Genomic DNA, 19,534 nt, shown 5'->3' with positions numbered 1-19,534 from the left:
AGGTTTTAGAGCTTTGGAGTGGGAACAGGAAGCAAGAGCTCTGTTTGGTCAAATTAAGTGTGAATACTATGAATTCAAATAGAGAAGTCAAGAAGGCAGTTGAATAAAGAAATATGGAGGTCAATGGAAGATTCATTGCTAGAGATATAAAGCTTGTGTGTCACTGACATATAGACAGTATTTAAAGTCATTGGCCTAGTCTAAAAGTAGACTAGAGAAAGAGAAGAGTGAAGGACGAGGACCAAGGCACTCTCACGTTCGGAGATCAAGCAGGGGTTGAGGAGCCAGAGAAGAAGACTATAAGGGAGGTGCCAATGAGGTGGAAGAAGCATCAGGTGAGTATGATGTCACAGAAGCCAAGAGAAAAGTGTTTCAAAAAGGAGAGAGTGGTCACCTTTGTCAAATGCTGCTGTGAAGTTAAAATAAAAGATGTCGCCCCACTACACTTGGCAAGATGGAAGTCACTGGTGACATTTTCAAAATCAGTTTGAGGAGAGTGGGGAATAAATCTCTACTGGAGAGAATGTGATGAAGGGGAGAAAGGAGAAATGGCAAGTACAGACAACTAAAGCAAATTTAACCTTGCAACTCCACTGATTAAGAGCAATAAGAGGTTTGCCATTCATCTCATGCCCTTTAGAATAAAGTTCAAGTTCCTTGCCTTAGGATATACAATGCCTTTCGCTATCTGGGCTCTTGCTACCTATGCAACTTAATCTCCCAACTATACTCTCCCTCCTACTACTGTAAGTACTCACAACACTCTAACATGAATCATGCAAGGTCTCTTCCTTCACACATCTGGCTCTCTCTGAGTTACTCCTTGCTCTTCCCTACATGAAGCAAAACCTTTACAGGTCCTTCGATCCCCCTCAGGAATGACCACATCAGGCAAGCAGTGCCACTCCCGCCACATGATTTACTCTCTCCCTAGGGCTTCTGTTGCAACCTGCACCTCTACGTAATGTTCACCTCACTACATTGCAGTCTCCGATTTGACCACAGCACTCCTCTCCCCTACTTCTCTAACACAAACACACACAACAGAACAAGGACAAACTGTGAAGTTTGGGATCATTTCTAGGAGGTTTGTGTCCCCAGTGCTCACCACAGATCTTGTACAAAGTAGTGTTCTCAAGTCCTTGCTAAACAAAAGCTTCTACAGTGCAAATTGCATTCTGTCGATTTCTTACTTAAAATTCTTCAATGTCTCTCCTGAGTCTATAGAATAAAATGCCAAACACATTGGTATGTTGAGTAAGTCCTTGGTGATTTTGCTCATTGTTACCTCTTCAGCATCCTTGTTCTCCACCTCATCCTGACCTTCATGCCTCCACCACCCACACATGCACACGCTGCGTGTACACCAAACCATTTCTAGGACAATTTTTCTCAGGCTTCTGTACTTTGATGTGTGCTGCTGACTTTTCTTGGAATGTTTTCAAGAACCAGCTCAAGGGTCACCTCTACTCTGAGGTTTTTCCAGATTCCCCTTTCCCTACTCCTAGTGCACACTCTTCTTTGCTTCCAGAGCCCATGTAAATAACTCTGTTTTTGTACTCACCACATTAATCATTTTATCATCTGCTCTTCCTACTAGACTGCAAGCTCTGTTGGACAGGAACTTTGCTCAGTTCATCTTTGTATTTCTAGCACCTAGCACATTGCCGGACGCATAACAAGCACACAGTTAATGAATACTTTTCTTTAAAGAATAAAATACCAGCCAGAGACTGCTCCTGTTCTAGTGGCCCCACCAAGGTGGCTTCAGGACTGTCCCCAACCCATGTCCACTTTAAAAATACTTTTCTTTAAATCTTTTGATTTAAAGGTGCTTGCAACGTTTAATAGTATTTTTAGGTCGATTATTTTCATCATTAGGAATAATTTGTAGGTGGTGATTCTTCAAAGTGCAAAAACATAAAAAAAGAACAAGCTCACATACTGAGGCATACAAGGGATAGGCTATGAATTTTAGACATGTGTTAGTCTACATCTTCCCGTAGTAAAGAGTCACACTGATAAATAATTGATCACATTAGGCCATTTGCTCCATTCAGAATGAGGCAAATAAATGCCAGGTTTAGAGCACATCTTCAACTCACATTTGCATTCTGAAGAATTAGCCATTCAGGGAAATTATTTATTTTTATTTCCTTCCACATTTTGAGATTATTTTAAAGTTTTTGAAGGAGTGCTATGGATATAGGCCTTTTATTTCAAACTATTTTACAAGTCAAAATGATTTTTAACCTCTTCCAGACATTTTTACAACATGGGATCTATATTTTTTATTAACCTTTGTGTACTTTTTTCAATAAACTTTTCCTCACATTTTTCCATGATGATGGACCCCACCTTTAGACATTCAAGTTCCATCTACAGTGACAAGAAGCATACCAATTATTTCAAAACGAAGAAAAAGTTCATGAGAACTGCATAAATTTAGGAGACAGCATGATGTTGTCACAATAATTCGAGATGTCTACTTAATAATGGCACTTTAGAAATTACAAAAGTTTGTGGTGAGCATCAACATAGAGCTGTATGTGTGCATCACATAGGCAGAAGCTGAACTCTTCCTTCTCTGCTTTGGCATTAAAACTTGAATCACAGAGACAGAAAGAGATTCAAGATGGTGAGGTAGAGAGACACTGAAATCACCTCCTCCCACGAACACACCGAATCTACACCTACCTAGAGAGCAATTCCTCGTGAGGGCTGATTGAACAGCTCTACAAATAGAAGGACCACGTAGAAATTTGTAGGAAAGACAGAGAAACAATATCCACAGAAACCTCACCCCTGACCCCACAACCTGTAACAGGGACAGATATTACTGAGGGACCTGAGCACAGACTCACCCATCCTGAGACACCGCAAAAAACAAAAACCAAACAAACCAAAAAACACACTAGTTTAAAGGGCACCTAGATTATGTGGAAAAGAAATCCATTTACTAACCTTAGAGCCTCTGCCAAACTGGCAGAGAATTTCAGGAACTCTCTCTGATGTAAGGGGCACTGGCAAGTGCCATTGTTTGAATCACCCCCAGAACTCCCCCTGGTCCACATCCATCCCAGCTCCAGCCATCCTGCCAAGGTGGCCTCAACATGGCACACCCAGGGACTGCCCCCAGCCAGAGACTGCTCCTGTTCTAGTGGCCCCACCAAGGTGGCTTCAGGACTGTCCCCAACCCATGTCCACTCTAACTCCTGCCAACCTGCCAAGGCAGCCTTGGCACAATGCACCCTGAGACTTCACCCAACTCAAACCTGCTCCAGCTCCAGTTAGCCTGCCAAAGCTACCAGGTGCAAGCAGTCTACAGAGTAGACAGTCCCACACAAAGCTACTCCTTCAGGACTAGGAGAGGTAGCTGTTCTGCCTAATTCATAGAAACACACACCAAGAGTCAAACAAAATGAGGAGACAGAGGAATATGTTCCAAATGAAAGAACAAAATAAAACCCTAGGAAAAATCCTAATGAAACTGAGGTAAGTAATTTACCTGACACAGAGTACATAGAAATGGTCAGAAGGATGCTCACTATACTTAGGAGAAGAATGGAGAAATACAGTGAGATCTTCAACAAAGACTTAGAAAATATAAGACAGAACCAATCAGAGCTGAAGAATACAATAACTGAAAGAGGGAACCAGTAGCAGATTATATAATACAAAACAGTAGATCAGCTATCTGGAGAAAGAATAGTGGAAATCACCCCAACAGAACAGCAAAGAGAAGAAAGAATTTCTTTAAATGAAGAGAGTTTAAGGGACATCTAGGAAAACATCAAGCATACTAACATTTGCATTATAGGGGTCTCAGAAAAAGAGAGAGAGAAAGGGACAGAAAACTTATTTGAAGACATAATGGCTGAAAACTTCCCTGTCCTGGGGAAGGAAAAAGACATCCAGGTACAGGACGCCTAGAGAGTCCCAAACAAGATGAACCCAAAGTAATCAACACAAGATATATTATAATTAAAGTGACAACAGTTAAAGAGAGAATCTCAAAGGCAGCAAGAGAAAAACAACTAATCCCATAAAAGGAAAACCCCATAAGGCTATCAGCTGATTTTTCAGCAGAAACTTTACAAGGCCAGAAGAGAGTGGCAGGATATATTTAAAGTGTTGAAAGAAAAAAAATTACAACCCAGAATAATCTATCTGGCAAGGTTATAGAATTCAGAATTAAAAGAGATAAAGAGTTTCCCAGACAAGCTAAAATAAAGGAGTTCATCACCACTAAACCCACCTTACAAGAAATCTTAAAGGATCTTCTTTAAGCGGAAAAGAAAAGAATAGAATAGAATAGAAAATTTCTATTCTATTTCAGAATAGAAATTTTAAAATACATGAAAGAAAAAAAACTCACTGGTAAAGGCAAATATATAGTAAATGTGTTAGATCAGCTACTTAAAAAGCTAGCCTGAAAGTTAAAAGACAAGAGTAGTACAGTACACTATAACCACAATGAGTAGTTAAAAGATACACAAAATAAAAAGATGTAAAATATGATTTCAAAAATATAAAATGTGAGGGGGGAGTAAAAATGCAGTGCTTTTAGATGCCTTCAAACTTAAGACTATCAGCTTAAAATACATGGCCATGTATACAGGTTGGTGTATATGAACCTCATGACCAAACCAAAAACTTAAAATAGATACACAAAAAATAAAGAGAAAGGAATCCAGACATAACACTAAAGGAATTCATCAAACCATAGGGAAGTAACCAAGAGAAGAAGACAAGAACAGAGAAGAACTACAAAAACAACCAGAAAACAATGAATAAAACGGCAATAAGTACATACCTATCAATAATCACTTTAAATGCAAATGGATTAAATTCGTCAATCAAAAGACATAGGGTAGCTTAAAAAAAAAAAAAGACCCACCTAATATGTTGCTACAGTGCACTCACCTCAGCTCTAAAGACACACACAGAGTGAAAGTGAAGGAATAGAAAAAGATATTCCATGCAAATGGAAACAAAAAGAAAGCTGGGGTAGCCATACTCATATCAGACAAAATAGACTTTTAAAAAAGACAAAGACTAAAACTAAAGACAAAGAAGGGCATTACATAATGATAAAGGGGTCAGTACAACAAGAGACTATAACATTTCGTGGCATTTATGCACCCAACAAAGGAGCACCTGAATATGTAAAGCAAATATAAACAGTCATAAAGAAAGAAACAGTAATACAATAACAGTAGGGGAGTTATATACCCTACTTACATCAATAGATAAATCATCCAGACAGAAAATGAATAGGGAAACACTATGAACAGTTATATGCCATCAAATTGGACAACCTAGAAGAAATGGATACATTCCTAGAAACATACAATCTTCCAAAACTTCCAAGACTCTATTTCCAGGAAGAAATAGAAAATCTGAACAGATCAATCACTAGTAATGATATTGAAACATTAATTTAAAAAAACTCCCAACAAACAAAATTCCAGGACCAGATGGCTTCACAGGGGAATTCTATGAAACATTTGAAGGAGAGTTATCAATTCTTCTCAAGCTATCCCAGGAAATTAAAGAGGAGGTAGTACTTCTAAACTCATTCTATGAGGTAGCATTACCCTGATACCAAAATCAGACAAAGACATACACACACACACACACACACAAAATTACAGGCCAATATCCCTGATGAACATAGATGCAAAAATCTTCAAAAAAAAATCAGCAAACTGAATACAACAATACATTAAGATGATCATATACCATCATCAAGTGGGATTTATTTATTCCAGGGATTGAAGGATGGTTCAATAGCTGCAAATCAATCAATGTGATACATCACATTAATGAAACAAATGTAAGAAATCATATGATCATCTCAGTAGATGAAGAAAAAAAGCATTTGACAAAATTCAACATCCATTTATGATAAACACTCTCAACAAAGTGGGTATAGAGGGAACATACCTCAACATTATAGAGGCCATATATGACAAATCCACATCCAGCGTTGTACTCAACAGTAAAAAGATGAAAGATTTTCCTCTAAGATTAAGAACAAGACAAGGATGCCCACGCTTACCACTTTTAATCAGCATGGTATTGGAAGTCCTAGCCATGGTAACCAGACAAAAAAAAGGAATAAAAGGTGTTCAAACTGAAAGGGAAGAAATAAAACTGTTACTATCTGCAGACAACATAACTACATATAGAACACCCTAAAGACTTCACCAAAACACTATCGAAACTAATAAAAGAGTTCAGTAAAGTTGCAGGATACAAATTTAATAAACAGAAATCTGTTTCTTTTCTATACACTAATAATGAACCATTAGAAATGAAGAAAACAATCCCACTTACTGTTACTTCAACAAATAAAATATCTAGGAATAAATTTAACAAAGGAAGTAAAAGACCTTAACTCTGAAAACTATAAGACATTGATAAAAGAAATTGAAGATGACATAAATAAACAGAAAGATACTCTGTGCTCATGGATTGTAAGAATTAATATCGTTAAAATGTCCACATTACCCAAAGCAATCCACAGATTCAATACAACCCCTTTCAAATTACCTATGGCATTTTCCACAGAACTAGAACGAATAATTCTAAAATTTGTATGGAACCACAAAAGACCCCAAATAGCCAAAGCAATCTTGAGAAAGAAGAACCAAGCTGGAAGTATCATGTTCCCTGATTTCAAACTATACTACAAAGCTATAGTAATTAGAACAGCATGATACCAGCACAAAAGGAGACATATAGATGAATGGAACAGAATAGAGAACTCAGAAGTAAACCCACTCTTATATGGTCAGTTAATCTACAACAAAGGATGCAAGAATGTACAATGGAGAGAAACAGTCTCTTCAATAAATGATGTTGGGAAAACTGGACAGCTAATTGTGAAAGAATCCAACTAGACAACTTTTTCATACCATATACAAAATAAAATCAAAATGGATTAAAAACTTAAATGAAAGATCTGAAACCATAAAACTCCTAGAAGAAAACATAAGCAGTAACCTTTCTGACATTGGTCTTAGCAATATGTTTTTGGATACATCTCCAAATAGTCAATGGCAACAAAAGCAAAAATAAATTAATGTGACTAAATCAAACTAAAAAGTTTTTGCACAGTGAAAGAAACCACCAACAAAATGAAAATGCAACCTACTAAACTGGAGAAGATATTTGCAAACAATACTTGTGATAAGGGGTTGATATACAAAATATATAAACAACTCATACAATTCAATATCAAAAAAATAAACAACCTGACTTAAAAATGGGCAGAAACCCTGAATAGACATTTCTCCAAAGAAGACAGATGGCCAACAAGCATATGAAAAGGTACTCAACATCACTAATCAACAGGAAAATCCAAATCAAAACCTCAGTGAGATACCACCTCACACCTGTCAGAATGGCTATGATCAAAAAGACAAGAAACAAGTGTTGGCAAGGATGTGGAGAAAAGGGAACTCTGCTGAATTATTGATGGAAATGTAAATTAGTGCAGCCACTATGGAAAACAGTATGGAGGTTCCTTTAAAAACTAAAAATAGAACTATCATCTGATCCAGCAATTCCACTTCAAGGTATCTAACTGAGGAAAATGAAAACACTAATTCAAAAAGATATCAACCCCTATGTTCTTTGCAGCACTATTTACAATAGCCAAGACACAGAAGCAACCTAAATGTCCCTCAGTATATGGATATAGAAGATGTGGTGTGGTGTGAGGTGTGTGTGTGTCTGTGTCTGTAATGGAATATTACTCAGCCATAAAAGAGTGAAATCTTGCCATTTGTGGCAATATTGATAGACCTAGAAGGTACTATGCTAAGTGAAATAAGTTAGAGAAAAACAAATACCATATGATTTCACTTATACGTGGAATCTAAGAAACAAAGGAACAAACAAAACAGAAACAGACTCATAAATACAGAGAACAAACTGATAGTTGCCAGAAGGGAGGGGCATGGGAGGATAGAACAAAATAGGTGAAGGGCATTATGGGGCACAAACCTCCAGTTATAAAAAAGTCACAGGGATATAGTATATACATAGGGAATACAGTCAATAATATTTTAACTTTGTATGGTGATGGATGGTAACTAGACTTACTGTGATCATTTCATAATGAATAAAAAATATCAAATCACTATGTTGTATACCTGAAAGTAATATAATATTGTATGCTAATTATAACAATAAAAAATGTTGGGGGCTTCCCTGGTGGCGCAGTGGTTGAGAGTCTGCCTGCCAATTCAGGGGACACGGGGTCGAGCCCCGGTCTGGGAAGATCCCATATGCCGCGGAGCAACTAGGCCCGTGAGCCGCAATTACTGAGCCTGCGCGTCTGGAGCCTGTGCTCCGCAACAAGAGAGGCCGCGATAATGAGAGGCCCGCGCACCGCGATGAGGAGTGGCCCCCGCTTGCCGCAACTAGAGAAAGCCCTCGCACAGAAACGAAGACCTAACACACCCATAAATAATAAATAAATAAATTAATTTTTTAAAAAATGTTGAATCACAGAGTCATAGAATTTCAGGATTGGAAAGAACTCAGAGGTCATTTAGTCTAACTCCTTTATATGAATGAATCCCCTCTACAACATCCCTAATAAACGCCTCTTCATTCTCTCCTTGAATCCCTTCATGATAGTGAGTTTAACCTCTCCCCGATGCCTCAGGTAAAAATAAATGCATCTTATTACATTCCAGACAGATTTTCCACCTTCTATAATAATAGTTGTTTTCAGCATTGTGAAACCTACCAATTTGATTAGTATGAGTCATATGTCCTTCACCTACTTTGTGTGTAGAGAAGGGAAAAGAGTCAATTATGGAACATCCAAGGTTTTCATTTCTATTTACCTGTCCACCTATATGCTGCCTCTTTTCAGAATGAATATAAACGAAATGACTTAAAACTGGATGCAATAGCATTATTAAAATAGAAATAGAAATTCAAAGTCCTGAAAAGAAATGCTTAACTCAAAGGCTAATGTAGTTGCTGGCACTGAAATTAAATGTATCAGTGGGCTTTCTACAAGTCAAGACAAAAGGAGAAACAGTGGATTACAGTTCTCCCTATCTAACAGGAGAAAGTATATTAACTCTCCATTAAATGAAAATTTTTCTTAGTTCTAAAATTATAAGAGAATTTCTCATGTAGAACCTTGTAGAAGAGATTTATTTTTTAGTTTTCTATGTGCATTCATTTTTGCTCTCTAATGTACTGCCAAGAACAGTGCTGAACAGCCCTTAAACTTTTACAAATCTCACCTCAATCCAATGCTAAACTTCTGTTGAATATAGGGGACAAAGCATAGGCACTGGATAACTACTCTTTCAAAAGGGGCTATCAAAATCGCTGTTTGTTTGTTTGTTTTTGGTCAACACTACGGGGCAATAGCTTCCACATGTCCAATTCTTATCTTAGTAGATGGGGACAAATGAGAAACTGAGTTAATCTCTCCTGTGGCATTACCATCATTCCTTGACCTCTCCTGGAAACAACTGCAGTTGGGTGATCACTAGGCACAAAACGATGTCCTTGTAAACTGAGAGAGGTGCACAGAACATGGTGGGTGATGAGCAGACAGTGCCGTGAGGGTCTGCCTGAATATCTGATAAGACTTTGGACCTCTCAAAAGGAAAGTGACATTATGTAAGCAAAAAAATGTTATAGTAAGCAAGAGGTAATGTGAAGGAGGTGGGGTTTCTCACTTGCTCCTTAAACACCCCAATTATTTTCCCAGGAAAGGCATTATAGACCCCTGCAGCCTGAGAAGTTACCAATGGGCCAAACTGTGTCTTCCTGTAGTTAAGCCCCTGTGGTTTTACAATACTTCTCTCCGTTCTTGGATTGAAGATTTGGGGGGGAGTGGTATGTATACACAATGACCATTTCACCTTTGAAGGCCTTTGTGATACCTAGGACATCACAAAAGGTCCTTAGTAAAAATAAATTATTCTCTTTATCGTAGTTGTTTAGACTTCACCTGGACTGCGTGGTTCCATCACTAAATTCTAAATAACTGAAGACCAGAGATTTCACCTCCCTGCCCACACCTACAGCCAGCCAGACTGAGCTCTGCTTTCTTCTCTATGGCTAGAAAAGGCACATCTGTAATCTGTGTTTCATCTGTCCAAATGGGGCAGTTCACTTATTATTATTGTTGTTGATACTATTATTGAATCCAGATTATATCTAGAGGTCCCTTGAGGCCAATAAGCTAGATTCTGTTCATACAAATTAGTTATTATAAAATGAATGCAAGTACAATAAAAGTAACCTCCATATCAAATGAGGCTATTTGTACGCTGGACAACAAAATGTATTCATGGTGTTACCATGGAGAGAATGAGAGAGATTTCAGACTTACTCTAAAGAGGGCATAGGTACACCTTTGAAAGAGTAACCCAAACAAATGACTTGGCTTCCTACAGAATTAGAATAAACTAGATACACATTTGTTTAAAGCTGGGATATTATAGAGACATAACAGTAATGCTCATATACATGCTGATGGCTGGCAAGTGCAAATAAGCATGTTGATCATTATTTCACATCACAGTTTATTATGACATGCAACTGCCAGAAATTAAAGTCAACGCTAAGTGGAAAAACAGCTACACACAGCATAATCTTCTCCTCATTTTTAGCCATTCTACTCTGCAAACCCCTTTTTGATTAGCAGGAAGCCTGGGAATAGAGGGTAAAATATAATAATAAAAGAGGCCTATGAATTATTGGATACTTTTTAAACGCCATGCAACCTTGCAGGAGAAGCACCAGTTAAGACAAGTACACACTTCCCTAGAGCATTTTAAAATATCCTAAAGTATACATGATGCATTGGTGAATGTTTGTCTCTCAGAAAGCTCTCTGCTTTGGGAGGCTGAGTAGCACAAACACCCTGTGTGGAAGAAGTTGGCATAGCAACTCTGCACTTGAAGTGGTGAATCAGAGTCAACGGGTGCGTAAGACAGCTACTGGAATGTGTTTCCTTCTCCACAAAGGGGTTAAATCTTATAAAGCATTTTTGGCTTCTCTTTATCAGAAATACAAACTCTTCAGTCATAAATTAAGGCAGTTCATTTGCTGAACAGGAGGGGATATTTATGACTCATGGAAAGATTTATTACCTGTACCCTGTATAAATAAGGTGACATTTAGGCTAAAAATAAGTCATTTCCCCCTCACAGTAGACACAATTCTCCATTGACTGGAAAATGATACCAAAAAATAAGCTTTCTGTGTTTGTTAAAAAATACATTCCAAAGAAAAGAATTGCTTACCTGTTGACAATGGGCCCCTTGAAATGTGGGTCATGTATCCTTGGATCACCTGCATTTAAAACAAAGAATTTGCTAAGCATATAAGCCAATGAAATGGCAAATAAATACATATAAAATATTAATAAAGGAAAAATTTATATCTTAGCTAGTTCACTGCTCAGTGCAGTGTTGAACTCATTCTTTGGTCCAGTGAAACATCAGTATGCCTAGGATACAGCTGTCAATCATTTTCCCTCTCTCCAGCTAGAAGCAAGTCTGGGAAGAGTTGTTAAGGACCATAATTCTTAGACACACTGTGTACATATCTCCCACAGTTCTGAGAAGCAACATTATAGATTGCAGCCAGGACAGCAAAACTTGAAGCCCTTCCAGTCTGCAAAAGCACATTCTACCATCTGCCATTCCCAAATATTGCTGTGTATTTGTGAGGTGCGCAGCATAATAGAGATGTCGGCTTATCTCAGTTCTCCCTTTCCTCTCAGTAGATGAGCCTTCCCTTCGAGAAGCTGGAATACTAGTCACTGTTGGTCTCTGCCATGTTGGCTATATGGTATATACAAATCATTATTACATTATACAAATATTATTTTTGTTTTTTTTTTTTTAGATCTACTGGCAGACTTCATGCCATCTGAAGATGGGCCCTAGTCATTTACTCTTGCATCATGATTGCCATATATTTCCCTTGTCTTTAAACAGTACAAAGTAGACACAGAATGGCCTTTCCCTCACATGTACTGGGTAGGCCCAGTAACAAGCTCTGTAGAATTATTTCTGGCCAAAGGTTTATATTTTGCAATTCTCAATCCCCGACTCTTCTTCCCCAACCTAAGGACTCCTGCTCTCTTCCTCCAGGGATTTGTCCCTGTAAGAAGGCCTAGTTCTGATTCAAAGACAGAATCAAAAGGGACTGGCAAAAAGAGGCCTGTGTGTCAACAACCTGACTCAGCCTGTTCTCAGTGGGGAAATTAGACCTGAGGACTAAGAAACCTCTTCAGTGTAATCACAGGCTGAGGGCAGAACAACAGGAAGGTAAGGACAGACTTGCAACAGAAATCCAAGAGCCAGTCAGTCAGCAAATATTCATAAAGCACCTATTACATGCTGAGAGCTCTGAGGGGTACAGAAGATCTATAAAGCATGGTCCCTGTCTTCGAGACCTTACAGTTGGTGGGGCAAGATCGACATATTGATTCATTCAACAAATATTTGTGGAGAATCTTTATACATCAGGCCCTGTGTTGTAATACATGAACAATGAATATACCGTATAAAATGATTAATCAAGTACTAAGTTATATGTATTGGCCTGAAGTGTTGCAAGAGTTCTGAGAAAGTAGGTTTCATCAAGGACTAGAGCAGTCAAGGGGGTTTCATTCAAGAAGTGAGATTTTTGTGAACGACTGGAACAAAACAAAAGGGAAAAGAGAAACATTCTGAGTGAGTGAAACTAGAATTCTGTTAAATTCAGTAACTATGTATTGATCGCCTGTTATGTGCTCTGCATTAGAAGAAGCACTGCAGGGGATACAAGATTTAGTGAAACACAGTCTCTGCCTTCAACAGGCTAACAAAGTGGTGAAGCAGGGAGAGAAATAAGAAAAGAACACAAGTCGCTATCAAATAAGGCAGAATGTGATATCGTAAGAGGGGGTACAAGGAAAGCGTTAGGAATGTTCTAAGGAAGGAAAGGTCACATTCAGTTGAGATTAGTAAGGAAGGGTTCCTAGAGCCACAACATCTTGAGATGGACAAATAAAGTTTAGAGATGTATGAAGTAACAGCGTTAGGAAAGAACAGCATGTTTTCAGGAATGGTGAAAAGATCAGCCTGATTGGAGTCACAGATACTGGAACAGGAGGAGGAAAACATAAAGCTGAAGAGATGGTATGGAACCACACTACAGAAAGCCTAAAAAGCCAGGGATGGAAGTTTTTTTATATATCCTAGGCCACAGGGAGTCATAGAAGGATTTGGAACAAAGGAAGGACAAGGTAGAAGCAGGGCTTAATTAAGGAAGAGCAATCTGGTGGCCATATATAAGTTGTATCACAAAGTGCAAAGTCAAGGGGACCAACCAGGAGTCTATTGCAGTAATAGAGGTAAAGTCATGTGAGCTACGACCCAAAGTGGTAGAAGTAATGGAAAGACAGATTCCAGGATCATCACAGAGCAGTCGTGTGGCTTATGGGTTAGGAGCAATGGCTCTGGAGTCAGACTGCCTGCTCTCTATCACTTACTAGCAGTGACCCTAGACAGATCATATCACTTCTTTGAGTCTCAGTTGCCATATTTGTATATGGGGATGATAATAGTACCTATGCCAGAAAGATGTTATGAGGATTAAATGAATTAATACCTGTAAAACTGCTTAAAACAGTGGCTGGCACTTAGGAAGCCCCCAATGAATGTTCATTCTTAGTCATAGAATTACACGAAAAAGATAAAAAGCACTTGATGAATGGTAAGACTCAGGATGTAAAAGAAGTCAAAAAAAGTTCCAAACAAAGAGATTTCAGACCTAGAAATTGTGATTCTCAGTCACTTCTGGTTTTTATCTCAGTTTAAGGAAATGTTGATGCTATTAAAACAGATGGGAGTGTTAGCAGGTGGAAGAGGTTATACAGTTGTCATAAGGAAAAGAACATGAGGTTGATTTGGCTCTTTTTGAATTTGAAGTGACATCTAATTGAAAGTCCAGTGTTCAACTGGAGTTCAGAAACTGAAGTCTTGTGGGGAGGGAGAGGGATGGACTGGGAATTTGGGGTTGGTAGATGTAAACTATTACATTTAGAAAGGATAAACACCAAGGCCCTAATGTATAGCACAAGGAACTATACTCAATATCTTGTGGTAATCCATAATGGAAAAGAATATTTTTAAAAAAAGAATGTCTAGGGGAGGAGCTTCAAGATGGCGGAAGAGTAAGACGTGGAGATCACCTTCCTCCCCACAGATACACCAGAAATACATCTACACGTGGAACTGCTCCTCCAGAACACCTACTGAATGCTGGCAGAAGACCTCAGACCTCCCAAAAGGCAAGAAACTCCCCACGTACCTGGGTAAAGCAAAAGAAACAAGAAATAACAGAGACAAAAGAATAGGGACGGGACCTGCACCAGTGGGAGGGAGCTGTGAAAAAAGAAATGTTTCCACACACTATGAAGCCCCTTCGCGGGCGGAGACTGCGGGTGGCAGAGGGGGGAAAGCTTCGGAGCCACGGAGGAGAGCGCAGCCACAGGGGTGCGGAGGGCAAAGGGGAGAGATTCCCACACAGAGGATCGGTGCCGACCAGCACTCACCAACCCGAGAGGCTTGTCTGCTCACCCGCCGGGGCGGGCGGGGGCTGAGAGCTGAGGCTCGGGCTTCGGTCGGATCCCAGGGAGAGGACTGGGGTTGGCGGCGTGAACACAGCGTGAAGGGGGCTAGTGCGCCACAGCTAGCTGGGAGGGAGTCCGGGAAAAGTCTGGAGCTGCCTAAGAGGCAAGAGACTTTTTCTTGCCTCTTTGTTTCCTGGTGCGCGAGGAGAGGGGATTAAGAGCGCCACTTAAATGAGCTCCAGAGACGGGCGCGAGCCGCGGCTATCAGCGCGGACCCCAGAGATGGGCATGAGATGCTGAGGCTGCTACTGCAGCCACCAAGAAGCCTGTGTGCGAGCACAGGTCACTCTCCACACCTCCCCTCCCAGGAGACTGTGCAGCCCGCCACTGCCAGGGTCCTGTGATCCAGGGACAACTTCCCCGGGAGAACGCATGGCACACCTCAGGCTGGTGCAATGTCATGCTGGCCTCTGCTGCCGCAGGCTCGCCCCGCATCCGTACCCCTCCCTCCCCCCCGGCCTGAGTGAGCCAGAGCCCCCGAATCAGCTGCTCCTTCAACCCCGTCCTATCTGAGCGAAAAACAGACGCCCTCAGGCGACCTACACACAGAGGTGGGTGCAAATCCAAAGCTGAACCCCAGGAACTGTGTGAACAAAGAAGAGAAAGGGAAATCTCTCCCAGCAGCCTCAGGAGCAGCGGATTAAATCTCCACAATCAACTTGATGTAACCTGCATCTCTGGAATACCTGAATAGACAACAAATCATCCCAAATTGAGGAGGTGGACTTTGGGAGCAATGATATATATATATTTTTTCCCTTTTTCTCTTTTTGTGAGTGTGTATGCGTATGCATCTGTGTGTGATTTTGTCTGTATAGCTTTACTTTTACCATTTCTCCTAGGGTTCTGTCTGTCCATTTTTTTGTTTGTTTGTTTTTCTTTTTTATTTTAGTATAGTTTTTAGCTCTTGTTATCATTGGTGGATTTGTTTTTTGGTTTGGTTGCTCTCTTCTTTCTTTCTTTCTTTTTCATTTCATTACTTTAAAAAATTTGTTTAACAATTATTTTTTATTTTAATAACTTTATTGTATTTCATTTTATTTCATTTCATTTCAATTTATTTTATTTTATTTTACTTTATCTTTTTCTTTCTTTCTTTCTCTCATCCTTTTATTCTGAGCCGTATGGATGACAGGCTCTTGGTGCTCCACCCAGGCATCAGGGCTGTGCCTCTGAGGTGGGAGAGCAAAGTTCAGGACATTGGTCCACCAGAAACCTCCCAGCTCCATGTAATATCAAATGGCGAAAATCTCCCAGAGATCTCCATCTCAATGGCAAGACCCAGCTCCATTCAATGACCAGCAAGCTACAGTGCTGGGCACCCTATGCCAAACTACTAGCAAGACAGGAACACAACCCCACCCATTAGCAGAGAGGCTTCCTAAAATCATAATAAGGTCATAGACACCCCAAAACACACCACCAGACGTGGACCTGTTCACCAGAAAGACAAGATCTACCCTCATCCACCGGAACACAGGCACTAGTCCCCTCCACCAGGAAGCCTACACAACCCACTGAACCAACCTTAGCCATTGAGGGCAGATACCAAAAACAACAGGAACTACAAACCTGCAGCCTGCGAAAGGGAGACACCAAACACAGTAAGTTAAGCAAAATGAGAAGACAGAGAAACACACAGCAGATGAAGGAGCAAGGTAAAAACCCACCAGACCTAACAAATGAAGAGAAAATAGGCAGCCTACCTGAAAAAGAGTTCAGAATAATGAGAGTAATGATGATCCAGAATCTTGGAAATAGAATGGAGAAAATACAAGAAATGTTTAACAAGGACCTAGAAGAACTAAAGAGCAAACAAACAATGATGACCAACACAATAAATGAAATACAAAATTCTCTAGAAGGGATCAATAGCAGAATAACTGAGGCAGAAGAACAGATAAGTGACCTGGAAGATAAAAGAGTGGAAATAACTATTGCAGAGCAGAATAAAGAAAAAAGAATGAAAAGATTTGAGGACAGTCTCAGAGACCTCTGGGACAACATTAAACACACCAACATTCGAATTATAGGGGTCTCAGAAGAAGAAGAGAAAAAGAAAGGGATTGAGAAAATATTTGAAGAGATTATAGTTGAAAACTTCCCTAATATGGGAAAGGAAACAGTTAATCAAGTCCAGGAAGCACAGACAGTCCCACAGAGGATAAATCCAGGGAGAAACATGCCAAGACACATATTAATCAAACTCTCAAAAATTCAATACAAAGAAAAAATATTAAAAGCAGCAAGGGAAAAACAACAAATAACATACAAGGGAATCCCCATAAGGTTAACAACTGGTCTTTTCGCAGAAACTATGCAGGCCAGAAGGGAGTGGCAGGACATATTTACAGTGATGAAAGAGAAAAACCTACAACCGAGATTACTCTACCCAGCAAATATCTCATTCAGATTCAACGGAGAAATTAAAACCTTTACAGATAAGCAGAAGCTAAGAGAATTCAGCACCACCAAACCACCTTTACAACAAATGCTAAAGGAACTTCTCTAGGCAGGAAATACAAGAGAAGGAAAAGACCTACAATAACAAACCCCAAACAATTAAGAAAATGGTAATAGGAACATACATATTGATAATTACCTTAAATGTAAATGGATTAAATGCTCCAATCAAAAGACATAGACTGACCGAATAGATACAAAAACAAGACCTGTATATATGCTGTCTACAAGAGATCCACTTCAGACCTAGGGACACATACAGACTGAAAGTGAGGGGATGGAAAAAGATATTCCAGGCAAATGGACATCAAAAGAAAGCTGTCATAGTAATTCTCATATCAGACAAAATAGACTTTAAAATAAAGACTATTACAAGAGACAAAGAAGGACACTACATAATGATCAAGGGATCAATCCAAGAAGAAGATATAAGAATTGTAAATATTTATGCACCCAACATAGGAGCACCACAATACATAATGCAAATACTAACAGCCATAAAAGGGGAAATTGACAGCAACACAATCATGGTAGGGGACGTTAACACCCCACTTTCACCAATGGACAGATCATCCAAAATGAAAATAAATAAGGAAACACAAGCTTTAAATGATACATTAAACAAGATGGACTTAATTGATATTTATAGGACATTCCATCCAAAAACAACAGAATACACTTTCTTCTCAAGTGCTCATGGAGCATTCTCCAGGATAGATCATATCTTGGGTCACAAATCAAGCCTTGGTAAATTTAAGAAAATTGAAATCGTATCAAGTATCTTTTCTGACCACAACACTATGAGACTAGATATCAATTATAGGAAAAAAGGTGTAAAAAATACAAACACATGGAGGCTAAACAATACACTACTAAATAACCAAGAGATCACTGAAGAAATCAAAGAGGAAATCAAAAAATACCTGGAAACAAATGACAATGAAAACATGACGACCCAAAACCTATGGGATGCAGCAAAAGCAGTTCTAAGAGGGAATTTTATATCAATACAATCCTACCTTAAGAGACAAGAAACATCTCAAATAAACAACCTAAACTTACACCTAAAGCAATTAGAGAAAGAAGAACAAAAAACCCCAAAGTTAGCAGAAGGAAAGAAATCATAAAGATCAGATCAGAAATAAATGAAAAAGAAATTGAGGAAATGAAAGCAAAGATCAATAAAACTAAAAGCTGGTTCTTTGAGAAGATAAACAAAATTAATAAACCATTAGTCAGACTAATCAAGAAAAAAAGGGAAAAGACTCAAATCAGTAGAATTAGAAATGAAAAAGGAGAAGTAACAACTGACAGTGTAGAATGCAAAGGATCGTGAGAGATTACTACAAGCAACTCTATGCCAATAAAATGGACAACCTGGAAGAAATGGACAAATTCTCAGAAAAGCACAACCTTCCGAGACTGAACCAGGAAGAAATAGAAAAGATAAACAGACCAATCACAGGCACTGAAATTGAAACTGTGATTAAAAATCTTCCAACAAACAAAAGCCCAGGACCAGAAGGCTTCACAGGCAAATTCTATCAAACATTTAGAGAAGAGCTAACACCTATCCTTCTCAAACTCTTCCAAAATATAGCAGAGGGAGGAATACTCCCAAACTCATTCTACGAGGCCACCATCACCCAGCTACCAAAACCAGACAAAGATGCCACAAAGAAAGAAAACTACAGGCCAATATCACTGATGAACATAGATGCAAAAATCCTCAACAAAATACTAGCAAACAGAATTCAACAACACATTAAAAGGATCATACACCATGATCAAGTGGGGTTTATCCCAGAAATGCAAGGATTCTCCAATATACGAAAATCAATCAATGTGATACACCATATTAACAAATTGAAGGAGAAAAACCATATGATCATCTCAATAGATGCAGAGAAAGCTTTCAATAAAATTCAACACAGATTTATGATAAAAACCCTCCAGAAAGTAGGCATAGAGGGAACTTACCTCAACATAATAAAGGCCGTATATGACAAACCCACAGCCAACATTGTCCTCAATGGTGAAAAACTGAAACCATTTCTACTAAGATCAGGAACAAGACAAGGTTGCCCACTCTCACCACTGTTATTCAACATGGAAGTTTTAGCCACAGCAATCAGAGAAGAAAAAGAAATAAAAGGAATCCAAATCGGAAAAGAAGAAGTAAAGCTGTCACTGTTTGCAGATGACATGATACTATACATAGAGAATCCTAAAGATGCTACCATAAAACTACTAGAGCTAATAAATGAATTTGGTAAAGTAGCAGGACACAAAATTAATGCACAGAAATCTCTTGCATTCCTATACACTAATGATGAAAAATCTGAAAGTGAAATTAAGAAAACACTCCCATTTACCATTGCAACAAAAAGA

General features: G+C 39.0%; 1 protein-coding gene across 4 annotated transcripts in view; it reads right to left on the bottom strand.

Moving 5' to 3' along the window:
* SLC44A5 (solute carrier family 44 member 5) overlaps positions 1 to 19,534 on the bottom strand; it is a 361,866-nt gene that overhangs the window by 148,196 nt on the left and 194,136 nt on the right. For 2 of the 4 annotated variants that reach the window (XM_082419855.1, XM_082419854.1), the window contains exon 1: positions 11,298 to 13,098. The exons of 1 other annotated variant lie outside the window; for it this stretch is intronic. In XM_082419855.1, coding sequence (XP_082275981.1) covers positions 11,298 to 11,407 — 110 coding nt within the window. In that variant the 5' untranslated portion in view covers positions 11,408 to 13,098. Of the gene's footprint in view, positions 1 to 11,297; positions 13,099 to 19,534 lie in introns of those variants that run through there. One more of the 4 variants, XM_082419856.1, reaches the window with a different exon arrangement.

This window comes from Balaenoptera physalus, assembly GCF_965194825.1.
Source record: "Balaenoptera physalus genome assembly, chromosome: 1".
Classification (NCBI taxonomy): domain Eukaryota; kingdom Metazoa; phylum Chordata; class Mammalia; order Artiodactyla; family Balaenopteridae; genus Balaenoptera; species Balaenoptera physalus.
Note: the sequence above shows the minus strand (reverse complement) of the source record. Positions and strands in the feature narration are given on the sequence as shown.